The 12,094-nt window shown below is 40.4% G+C and overlaps 1 protein-coding gene across 6 annotated transcripts; it reads left to right on the forward strand.

The window, feature by feature from the left end:
- The first annotated feature begins 343 nt into the window (after positions 1–343).
- On the forward strand, positions 344–8,736 carry arl13b (ADP-ribosylation factor-like 13b). Of its 6 annotated transcripts, none has more exons than XM_042405160.1 (10): positions 344–902; positions 3,247–3,317; positions 3,498–3,747; positions 4,349–4,454; positions 4,672–4,874; positions 4,988–5,102; positions 5,241–5,400; positions 6,037–6,159; positions 6,334–6,402; positions 6,859–8,736. In XM_042405160.1, the coding sequence occupies exons 1-10, from the start codon at positions 844–846 to the stop codon at positions 7,017–7,019; spliced, it is 1,317 nt and encodes a 438-aa protein (XP_042261094.1). In that variant the 5' UTR covers positions 344–843; the 3' UTR covers positions 7,020–8,736. The 6 variants fall into 6 exon arrangements, with proteins under 6 accessions (XP_042261094.1, XP_042261096.1, XP_042261097.1 ...); XM_042405162.1 differs by having other exon boundaries at positions 7,124–8,736; XM_042405163.1 differs by having other exon boundaries at positions 7,280–8,736.
- The last annotated feature ends 3,358 nt before the right edge of the window (positions 8,737–12,094 follow it).

Genomic DNA, 12,094 nt, shown 5'->3' on the forward strand with positions numbered 1-12,094 from the left:
ATATGACTTACTCAGACTGCTAAAGCCTCATACAAGCTTTAGATGAACTTTTAAATGCATTTTTGCACAAAATGACTATATGGACTTACTGTGGATTTTAGCCCCCATCACTTGAAAGCACATTTGAAGGGGATCTTTTAACATCCAGTATGAACAGCAGGAATGATTACAGTGAGGAAAACCTCTTTCAGTCTTCATGTGGACACCTGGCTGCTGTTTTAAGACTTGAAAAACTGTGAACCTTCTCTTTAAAGCTACAGATATTTAGGTTTATTGCAGTCCACGGGCGGCGCTCTTTCCCAGCAGCCGTCAATCTGGACCAGAAACGACGCAGATTTGTTGATTACGGAAGATGACGTCAGCACGTCCGCAGCCTAGCAGCAGAAAAGACGGCGTAAACAAAGCGGACAGCTATAAACCAGCTAAGTAGCTAATGCTTCGTGAGCAATTATCGCTTATTTATGAGGACATATTTTAGTCAATGGCGAGCAGAGCTTTTATTCGGACGGTAACTTGACGTGTAGCATGTGTGCTGAAAACTAAACGAGTTAACAAAGCCACCGTTATCGCTAAGCTAACTGGATAAGCTAACCCTCAGATAACGGTACACGTATTGTGTATTTTTGGAAATTGATGTTATCTCAAATAACGTCTGTCTAAAACGTAATACAGCATCTTAAATAATCAATTGAAGAGCTGCCAATGCTGTCACGAGTTTGCTCATTATGCAGCTTAGTTTATTAGTACAATCGGCTAGTTGTCGACACTAAACAGGGCTGGAAGGTGGTGAGACGCTTCTGGCTAGATGAACACTTGATTGCAGTCATCTCCACTCGGACTGCGATGTTTAGCCTGATGGCGAACTGCTGTAACTGGCTGAAACGCTGGCGAGAGCCTGCAAGGTAAGTCAGGAGATCCTCTGAGTCACCAATCTGTCATGATTCCCAGTCAAATCTTTCAGAGCTCCAATAAATCTGTGCCATTAGTTTTGCAAAGTTGAGCTGATAGTTCATTAAGTTCATTATAATCCTATAATCAGAATGATGGAAGTATTTTCGAACAGCAGGTTTAGTTTTAGAGATTTTAAACCAGCTCTCATTTTGACATTGGAGATGTAAATATTATTTTATATGATTTAAGCAACAAAGATGACATGATAGGCCCTTATTTTATTCTTGTCCCATCACAGCCAAATAAATGCAGAGAAAGCACTGTCTGATTTTGTTGGATTCTTTTAAAGGTCACTGTAAACATTTTGTCTTTTAATGATGAGGATCCTTTTGTGTTATAATGTGCGTGATTTATAATGGAATATAGTGGACTATATGGGGCTGTTTCACCCATGTTCAGATATTATCAGAGCTGAAACGAAAATTAGTCGCTTAACAGAAACATGATTGGCAGCTATTTTGATAATTGCTTAATCGTTTTAAGTACATTTTCAAGCAAAAACTCCAAATATTCTCTTGTTCCAGCCTCTCCAATTTGAGGATTTGCTGCTTGTTCCTGTTTTATTTCATTGTAAAGTGAATATCTTTGGGTTTTGGACTGTTGGTCAAACAAAACTAGACATTTGAAGACATCTCTGTGGGCTTTTGGAAAGTGTGATGAGTAAACAATCAATTAGTTAATAGAGAAAATAACCAGCAGACTGATTTGATTTATAAAAAATCATTAGTTGCAGCCCTAGTTATTATTCCAGCCATTTATATTTGATCAGAAGTAATAATGTTCCTCTGCTATTCTGTACTTTTTTATTAACATGTCATCAGCCTGCCACTATTATTTTCAATATTTTTTTTAGCCCTAAGAGGCCCTAAGTGACTGGAGAAAGAGCAGTAAAATGTAACAGAGTGCTTAACCCACGTGGTACCTATGAGGCATCTGATCCTTTGGATTTAGGCAGAAATCCTCACCTAATCCCACAGCCAGGTCTGTTCAGCGGGTCTTTTCCTTTTGGCCTGTTGCTGTGCGGGGTTTGTAACGCTGAGGACAGAGGGGTTATGGGTTAGCGGGCAGGGGGCCAGTCAGTGTCTCACCTTTTTTTTGGAGGTTTACGTCAAGAGGCCTGCCCTGATGAAAGCCAGTTGGCTCCAGAAGACGGTTAGATGGATTGTGCGCTTGATGTCATTTCGGCGCAAGTTTAAAAGTTAAGTATGGAGTCAGGAGACAAACGTGGGTCGTGTTTATCTGCACGCTATGTGTCTTGAGTGCAACCGGTTCTAGGTTTTTGCAGGTTTTCAGTGAATTCTGCTCTTTTTTTTGGTTGTGTACTTTTGTTTTTTGTGTTTGTGTGTGAACATTTAATATCAGGAGATTTGCAAGATGCTGTTATGACTGTAATATAAACATCTTGTGAAAGGTTTGAAAGGTGAAAAATGATACAGTGGATCCAGTCATAAAGTGGCTCCAAACTCTTCAAGATTATAATGAGAGCAAAGCTGTGTTAAACCTTGAATGTTTTCATGTATTTTTTGACAGAATAATCAGGAATAAATGTATTCAAATTGTGATTAAAATCCCTGGTTTAGCATAAGTGTAGCAAATAATGGTGCAAATCCACATTTACATTTATTAAGATGATAACAACTGCAATTAGTAAAATGTCTGAGTCATGTTAACAACTTGGTGGTGACTGTTGTGACCGTCATACTGCAGCTCGCTGCTCAGGTGTGTGCAAACATATCTGCAGGTCTGTCTGAGTCTACATCCATGACAAACAAGTTTTTTGAATACTGGCTAATGTCAGTATTAGATTTCACTTCTGTAAGTTGTTTGGTAATAGAGAATGTATTAAAATAGAATATAAAGATTATAATAATTTTACTGTTTTGCTTAATAGAAATGTGTATAAAGTAGTATAGAAAAGCAACTTGATAATTGGTCTGAAATAATATTTGATCAGCACTAATATTAAACTACATCAATAGTTTAAATATAATTAAATGGTTGCAACCACGTGACAATCGCTGACTCACTCACTCCAGTCACACTCTGATTGCGTCGGTCATTCAGATTCTTAATTGGCTTACGTGCCCCCAAATGCGTCACGAGCGATAATGCCAGGGCACGTCTTCAGCTCGGATACTGTAGGTTACACTCAAACCAGCCTCTGCTTCACCCTTTGTCCTACTTCCTACCTAACAGGAAGCTGTTCTGAACAAGCCCGGACCTTATTGATGAGTAGGGATGTGTGTGTGCGCAGTGTTTTATGGATATTCATTTTTTTACTTTCTTATCATACAGGAAAGTGACTCTAGTGATGGTGGGACTGGATAATGCAGGGAAGACCGCCACAGTACGAGGAATCCAAGGAGGTCAGGACTGTTTGTTATCTATGTTTTCACACGCACGTTCAGTGTTTTGCACATTTTTCTTGTCTTAAAAACACCTGATTTGATCTTTTATCACTGTACATTTTTTTTAAAAAGTTGAAGCATAACAAATTGTGCAACAAAAGTTTATATTTGCTATTTTTTTGTCATACTCTCCCTCAGAAAATCCCCAGGATGTGGCTCCTACAGTGGGTTTTTCCAAAGTCGACCTTAAGCAGGGCAAGTTCGAGGTGACCATCTTCGACCTGGGTGGCGGGAAGAGAATCCGGGGCATCTGGAAGAACTACTACTCGGAGTCGCACGGCGTGGTGTTTGTGGTGGACTCCAGCGACGTGCAGCGGATCCAAGAGACACGGGAGACCATGGCCGAGGTCCTCCAGCACCCGCGCATCGCTGGCAAACCAGTGCTAGTGTGAGTGATCGTACTTTATCTTCATTTACATGCTGCATCAAGAAGTTGTACAGTGTATTAAAAATGTAGGGGAAAAAAAACGACCTTTGACCCTGTGAGACACAGTGGGGAAAATGTAAAAGATGAGGAGATAATAAAGAAATTGCCCAGCCTAAAAGTCTGAGTCCTTGGTCCAATTTGCTGCTGAATATGTGCACTGAAGGTTGATTTAGTGTCTGCATCTGTGGATGCATCTGCTTAATCAGTAATCAGAACACAAAGCAGGTTAGGGCACCGAGAGTTTAAAGTATTTTTCCAGGTATGCAGAGTGTGTTCCAATCAACAATCTACAGTCAGGGCAGAGTCACATTTCCATAAAATTTCCATCAGATTTCCAGACACTATAACTGCAAAGATTGAGTATGATCACTGTCCTTGCAGCTACATTTTCTCCCTCATAGTCTGAGTGAGTTGATCCAGGAGCCAGTCCAGTCTAGCCATAGAAAAGAGATTGTAGAGTTTTATTCATTCAGCTTAAATTACAATCATTTGACACTTGTTTTTATTTCATTTCACAACAGCAGTAACTAACATCTCTCGTTTTTTCCCTCTCTGCTGTCAGGCTCGCCAACAAACAAGACCAGGAGGGAGCGCTGGCTGAAGCAGACATCATCGAGAACCTGTCGTTAGAGAAGCTTGTTAACGAGAACAAGTGTCTCTGTCAGATCGTAAGTGTTTCTGCACCTGTTGTGGACTGACAGTTGAGTGACATTAAGGGCATTTGGTTTAACTGTAGCTTCACGCTTGTATAGAAAAAAACCAGCAAGGCTTATTTTTTTTTCTTTACTGTAGGATAGTGTGAGATTGCATCGCAGGGATGACATAAGAGAAGCAAAACCTCAACATCAAGTTTGTTTCTTCTCTTGGTTTCTACTCCTATCCCAGGAGCCGTGCTCTGCAGTCCTGGGCTACGGCAAGAAGGTTGACAAGTCCATCAAGAAGGGCCTGAACTGGCTCCTAAGCAACATTGCCAAAGACTACGAGGCCATTACTGAGCGCGTGCAGAAGGACACGGCCGAACAGCACGCTCAGGAGGAGCAGGACAAGAAGGAGAGGGCGGAGAGAGTGCGGCGGATACGAGAGGAGAGGTGAGGACGCGGGAGGATGGAGTGTGACATGAGGACTGTAAAAAAAATTGCAACAACTTATCCTTAGGTGTGTATCATTATCCTGAAAGGTTAACGTCTTGTTCTTTCCGCAGAGAGAGGCAGGAGCGGGAAGAGGCAGAACGTGAGGGCAGGCAGATCCAGGAAGAGGATCCTGATGACGAGAACATGCCCAGCCCCTTCCAGCCAATCGGAAACGTCATCTCAGATGTGTGTAACTACTGTCTACAGACACAGAGATGAAATTAAAGTACATTTTAAACACATTTGCTAGTTAAAGACCAGCACTTTACAAACTTCCCTCAAGTCCTGTTTTGATTTGATTTTTGTCCTTCATGTCGCTCTCAGAACGAGGAGAAAGAAAAGGAGAAGAAGAGGCAAAGAGAGCCCCAGGAGGGCAGGACCAACAGCCTGAAGGCAGACGCTGATCAAGAGGAAGAGGAGGACGAGGAGGACAACGACGAGGAGCCAGACGACACGAGACAAACGCCAGAGAACACCAGCTCAGGTGAGTGTGTTTGGACCCTGTGTGGTTATTAAGATCCTTAAAATCACCCCAGATATCCACATTTCTATTTTAGTTTATAAGTCAATACAATTTTGAAGTTACGGCTCAGAATAGCTGTCAAATGATTGGCAAATAGTTCAGTAGTTTTATCAAATCTGCTTGGTGCCAACATGTTTATTTAAAACGATATAAAAATTAAAGATAAAAATGATGATCTGTATAGATGTGAGGGCAGCAGACACCTTTGAAGAGGCTTTTCTTGCATCTTGTGGTTCGGCTTCGCACCACGGGAAGAAAGTCCGAGCTTGCGAGATATTGAATCTGGCTTCACTTTGAAAGCAAGTGATTAAACAAATGCCCAGAGACCGCAACAAGTATTTGTTTGAGATATTTTAAATTTTTAAAGAGACATCTAGTCAAGTTAACTGCTTGATATTCATCCTGTGTTCCTCTCACCAAGCTCTGAGAATATCTGATACAGATGATTACACACTAAGAAGATGATTACGTGGTAAATTAAAGGGATAAAAAGATGGCAGTTGAACAGCTGAAACCAGCTCAAGTCCGGTGTTGACTATCCATGACTGAAGGCTTATTTCGGGAAACGTATGCTCAAAACGTCTCTGTACGTTACAGGTACGACAGGCGAGCAAAGCAAGAAGAAGACAAGGAAGCTGCACCTGAAGAGGAAGCACCGGGTCGACCCACTGAGGGCAGAGGACGCGCCGGCAGAGAGCCCCACCCCGCCACCCCTTCCAGGTCAGTCCGCGCATCATCACGGGCTGTTTTCATATGTGGTTTTTACACGAGCTCGCTTTAATCGTGCCAAGTGGACACAGATTCACCTGCCGACGAAGAGGCAGCCTCAGTATCACTTTCTTTTACAGGATTTTGTCTTAACAAATGTCTTTTCTATGTTTTTCTTTTTTGTAGTCGGATGGGCCACACCCAAAGTTTCTAGGCTGCCAAAACTAGAGCCACTCGGGGACTCGAAACATTCCGGTAAAGCCGCGTCTAACGTCCAGTTATTCTTCATCCCTCACCGTCGACTACCATCTAATTTCATGTGTTAACTTCCTTTTGTCGTGTAGCCAAAATCAGCCGCTCACATTCTCACTAACTCGGGCTTAAGTGTGGATTAACTCGTTCTCTAACCGTCATGGCAGTGACTCAGTGTTTCCTCTTTACAGTAACGCTTTTGGCTCTGGCACATGTTGCCGTTAAAACGTTTTAATTGGAAACTTTATTATAAAATTAAAAAAAAAAAAGTTGTTTGTAAGAGTGAATTCATGTGGGCTTGTTTGTTCCACACAGCAGTAATGGTACATTTCTCAGCGCGGTTGGTGTTGCAGCAGAGCGAAAACACTGAACTCTATCTGCCTCAAGATGTGTGTTGACTGTTAATTAGTATCACATCACTGTTTGTTTCCTTCTCCCACTTTTTTTTTTTTTCACCAGGCATGTGTTTGAATGTGTGTGGATCCTTCATGGTGGCAGATGTCTTAATCCAGCTCAAAGGCTTGTCTGTGTATTCATCCACATTTTTCTCCCATCTACCTCTGCGCAGCATCTTTCCACGCCTTCCACGTCTCTCTCTTGTTGCTTTAAGTCACACATAAATTGACAGTTTTATATATTTTTTTTAAATTACAGGACTGGATGTAGTGGATGTAGTTTACTAACTCAGTCGAACCTTTTTTTTCCCCCTCCTCCCCTTCCGCAGAGTTTTACAAGAAGCCTCTCCCGCCTCTCGCGAATAGGCCGCGGCCTAACGGCGACACTCACGACGTCATTTTTTAACCTAATTTAATGATCGAGGCCCTCCAATCATGGCTCTCCCCTTTTTTTTTTTGTTTTTTTGTTTGCTTTCTGTCTCAAGCGAGCGGTGTGTAGACCAACCAAACACACAGACACACCGCAGCCGAACCCGAGGAGGAGGAGGGGGGGGGTTGGATGCGGCAGCCTGCGAGCGTGGTGACAAGAGGAGCGACATGGGAAACGAAGTCCTGCTCAGAGGCCGTAATACTGTCTGGTTTCACAGCAATTCAGTGTGAAACGTAGAACCTGCCCGTCAGGTTCTGTCTTCACTTGACACAAGCACATTTGGTGCTGAACTCTTTCCGCTACTGTAGGCTGAAACTTTATATATATTTTTTTGTTAATATCAATGTTAGTCAGTTGTGTCCAACTGAAATGCTTTTAATTGACAAAGAATGTAAATATGTTCAGTATATGATAACCTTCTGTGTCTGTGTCTGTTACTGAATAATGGATTTGTACACACGCCGCCATTAAAAATGACACGTTTGCTTTTGCACCTTCAGTTTTGTAGTGTAAACAAAGGTGTAATGCAGACAGTGAACATTGATATATCGGGATATGGATGAAGAGGTAGAGCTCTTAAGTGGCTTTTCACAGCTGAGTGCTTTAAATTTGATCTTTTTTTTTTCTTTTTTTTTAAAGTGGGGAAACATTTTTCCTGTTTTTTTACAGCAGCAGTGAGTCATAGCTTGAATTGTCCTCACAGGTGAAACAGGTGAAGTGTGGGCGCACATGAAAAACACTACATCATGGTTGTTAATTGGTCAGTTTTACTAATGCTATGTCTTGACATTTCACTTAAATACTGTAAAGGTTTTATGCCCATGAAAAGAAAAAAAAAGAGATTTTTTAAAAAACTGTAATAGGGAACAATGTGTGTCCTTTATCACACAGCGTCATAAAGGATCTTTATTTATTGTTTTAAAATGTAAACGTATGAAAATATATTTGTCTTTATTTGTCTACAGGGCTACAGATTTTGTACGCGTTCCGCTGTTTACACTGTGTATCTGTTTTTAAAGTGATATTTCTCTCGAGGGAAGAATCAGCCTCAGACTCGCTGCCTCTCAGGTGGCCCCCGAGGTGCGAGCCAGCACTGTTGTTGTTCCAGCTTTCCTGGCTCGTCTCCTGCAACCATTTCCCCACTTTGAAAATAGCTAAAATTACATCTCAAAAAGCACAAACACAAATCAGAAAAGAAAAAAAAAAAAACACTAACTTGGAACCACTCCATTGCCCCAGTTAAGTTTTTGTGTGTTGGAAGAGTTTGCAGTGGGATAATGAGGGAGGAGAAAGTATTACTTACACCTGGAAGAGCCCATATTGGGTCAGAACACATGAGAATAATGTGTAGCACAAGTTAGAGAGTGAAATATCACTTTAAAACCGCATTATTATATCTCAAATATATAGTACAACACTCACTCTCTTGTTAATGAGCTAGATGTTTGAAAAGATATTTTTTCTACGCAGTTTGAATTTTATAACCGCACAATTAAAGATGTTTTAAATATATTCTTAACTGATTAGAATCGATTTGTGCTCGTCTCTCTCTTTGCAGCTGCCGCTAGATTGGAAATTGTTGTTGTGTTTCATTTTTGGCTCGACGTGAACATCAGTTAGTTCATCATCCAGCTGCTACTTCACAAATGTGTTTGTCACTGCTTGATTGCTTGAATCACTTCTTCAGGTAATGACTTTAAAAGTTACTTTATCGTAATCAGGTTTCGTAATATAAGAACTACAGTTAAAGTTGCAACTTAACATTGTCACCGGATGGTTCGCTAAACCCACAAACAGCTATCGTCCAATCATAGCTCAGCAACAATAACTTTTTGCAACTCTGCTGGGCACGGCAGATACAATCAGCCTAAAATATGTATTCAGTCCATTCAAGTATTCACTATGACCCCAAATCCATTAATTTTTACACATTAATAATGATAAAATTAAGGTCTTTATTAATGGATTGAACTAAATTAAGGTATTTTTAATGCATTATTTGCATCCAATTTTCTAATTAAGGGTTTTTTTACCCCATAAAACCACCTTAAATGGAAAATGAAGGCAATTTAACGTATGAATTAAGGTGTTTTAAAGAGTTTGGGTTCTGTCTTTTCAAGTTGATGGACAAATTGATGAATTTTTGGCTTAATGAAGGAGTACTTCATTTAGCCATTACTCATGCCTAAAAAGTGTAGAAAATTGCTGTTATTCCCTTCAAACTTTGACCTATTTCCAATAAGAAAACGGGCCAATTTGCACATTTTCATTCACATAAAGTTAGAAAAAACAACATGAATCACTGGATACGATGATGGGAGACTGTATTTGGGGGCAGATTTGTGGAAGTGATTTACAGGGTTAGGATTAGGGTTACATAATTATAAATCTTGAAAAACTACTCGCATCTAAATCTTTTGTGGTCACTTGTATAACTTAAGTATACATACATGTTAATTTTGATTCATAAGTTGTTCTTTCTGACTTTATGTGAATGAAAATGTGCAAATTTGCCCGTTTTCCTACTGCTTTATCATTGTTCAGGTCACAAAAGCAAAGTTTGAAGGGAATAATAGCCATTTTTTACACTTTTTAGATACAATCAAGAAATAACACTTGATACCCAGGAAGAAAAATTGCATTACATCGTGTTTAAACTGTTTCTATTCATTTTTAGTGTAGTTAACGACTGTTAAACTGATAATATTAGAAAAACAATTCTACTTGCAACCTGAGACAATCAAGCTGTATAACCTGAGCTGTCATCATTGTGACAGGTGAATCCAACTGAGATCAAATTATCATAACATTTACTGCGAGATGATGTTTTGCGTGTTTGACAGATAAGATTCAGATTTTTCCACTCGACCTAGAAAACACACAGGTCACTTTATATATAGCCTGACTCACTGTTTCAGATTGCAACGAACTGAATGAACTCATTACAGTTATAAAACACACGGCCCGGTGTCTGCTCACACAGCGCAGTTGTGATCTGTCACTAATACAAATTAAACCGGCCAAGGGCGAGACATTTTTCAACGTGGAATTAGGCTGTATCATAAAACAAGCGAGGCTTCATCTGAAAATGAGCTACACACAAAAAAGTGAAGCCTGCACCCAGCTGATGATGGATAACACAAAATGGAAAGCAAGCAGTTCTTTAAAGGAATGTAGGCAATTTAAATCCCTTGTTGACAAAGTAATTACACATGTGCTGATGAGAGTGGGCTGGCTTCATCTTTTGCTCTTTATTCAGACACAGGAGAGAAAAGCTGATGTAACAAGAAGCCTGGATCTTTTTTTACACATATACAGCACAATTTGGAACAAAGGCTTCAGCAATCTGGTTTGTTTTTGGCTGTTGCGTATCCTCATTTAGACTCTGTCAAACATCTGTTAGCAGCGTCTACAGGCCCCGCACCCAGAACATTGCAGTAATGTGCTGTCTCATTACTGTTCTCCCCGTTGTCGATACACACAGACAAGCTTCATTTAAGTGAGTGATGTCATGACGCAGGAGTTGAAATCCTCCTGTAATGACGCCGTGTCCTGCAAGACGAGGACAGCAGATGCACCGCTGCCCTTAAGCAGGTGCTTCCAACCATCCATCCCCCCTCATTATGCTCGCGCTCTTTGATATCATCAATCTGTGATGTCCAGTGCGGTCCAGGAGCGATTTTGTGATGAAGTGTTGTAATTTACTCCCCCTCACCCTCAGCCCCCCAAAAAATATCTGCATCTGCTTTTACAGATTTTCTAAGATAACCCAGAATGCCTCTCAGCAAACCCCAGAAAGTTTTAAGTTAAGGAGAGAAGAAGTTTTTATGTTCAAATTACAAAAAAGCCTCAAGTTTGCAAAAGCTGCAGGATCCCAAAATGAGGTTATATTGCAATTTGGTCTATTGAGGATTTAGTCATTGAAGATTTAGTCTGGAGAAATTGGTGTCTCTTCCTCCTCTACAGTGGATGTCTGTATTGTGCAAATGTTGGCGTATAGATAGATAGATAGAAATGTTCTGCTATCAAATAGCAGTATGTAAGCATTAAATTCAGACATCAAGTTTATCCTATAAGCTGTAAGAAATCATTTTTTTTAGGTTTTTATTTAAAAATCATTGAGACATCTGGTGCAGAGCGCCACCATTTTTTTCTTTTATTCTTCTGTTTATTCTGAATAAAACTGCTGCTGCTGCTGGATACATAAAACGCATCACTTCCTGCACACCAGAGCATTTTTCTCGGGGATGACCTACAGCGCTGGGCAGCGAGCGTTTAAAACAGCAAACATAAAAGCTTTCATGAGCAGGGAATAGGTTGAATCACTGTTGTGTTAAATCACTTGGATACAGAGAGCAGCAAAAGGGCCGTGAACTGAGATGAAATTTTTTTTCGGGCAGTTGTGCTGTTGCCAGTAGGGCCACCATTCATCTGAAAGTGTTGACTGAAAATGCAGCATATTGGATTTGGTCACACATAACCCTCTGGTGCTGCCCTCTCTCTTATACAGCAGTGTTAATAACACCAGGTAATATTGCTGCTAGCGGTGAGGGAATTGTTCAGTTCACTGCTCATTGACTCTTGACTTCCTGAACAAGTTGGGAAGTGCTGGATATACTGTACACATGCTGGAGGAGTCTGAAGTCTCACATGCACAGTAACTCATGCCAAGACATTCTTAAGATGTGAGTGCTACTATCACATTATTAGTGGGACATTTCAAGGTGGTTAACAGGTGTAATTGCATTAGAAACCAAAGACAATAACAGCGCACTTGTATAATTTATCAGTTCAAGACATTAATTCTAAATGTGTGTATATAAGTGTCAACAAATCACATGAAAAGACTGAAACCAACAATTAATTAAAC

The sequence above is a fragment of the Thunnus maccoyii genome, chromosome 24 (genome assembly GCF_910596095.1).
Source record: "Thunnus maccoyii chromosome 24, fThuMac1.1, whole genome shotgun sequence".
In the NCBI taxonomy this organism is placed as follows: domain Eukaryota; kingdom Metazoa; phylum Chordata; class Actinopteri; order Scombriformes; family Scombridae; genus Thunnus; species Thunnus maccoyii.

Excerpts from the sequence above, each read along its gene's own strand:
- arl13b (XM_042405160.1), top strand. The coding sequence starts at position 844 with ATGTTTAGCCTGATGGCGAACTGCTGTAACTGGCTGAAACGCTGGCGA. Across the intron at positions 3,318-3,497 it reads AGTACGAGGAATCCAAGGAG|AAAATCCCCAGGATGTGGCT; the intron begins GTCAGGACTGTT and ends ACTCTCCCTCAG. Across the intron at positions 3,748-4,348 it reads GCTGGCAAACCAGTGCTAGT|GCTCGCCAACAAACAAGACC; the intron begins GTGAGTGATCGT and ends CTCTGCTGTCAG.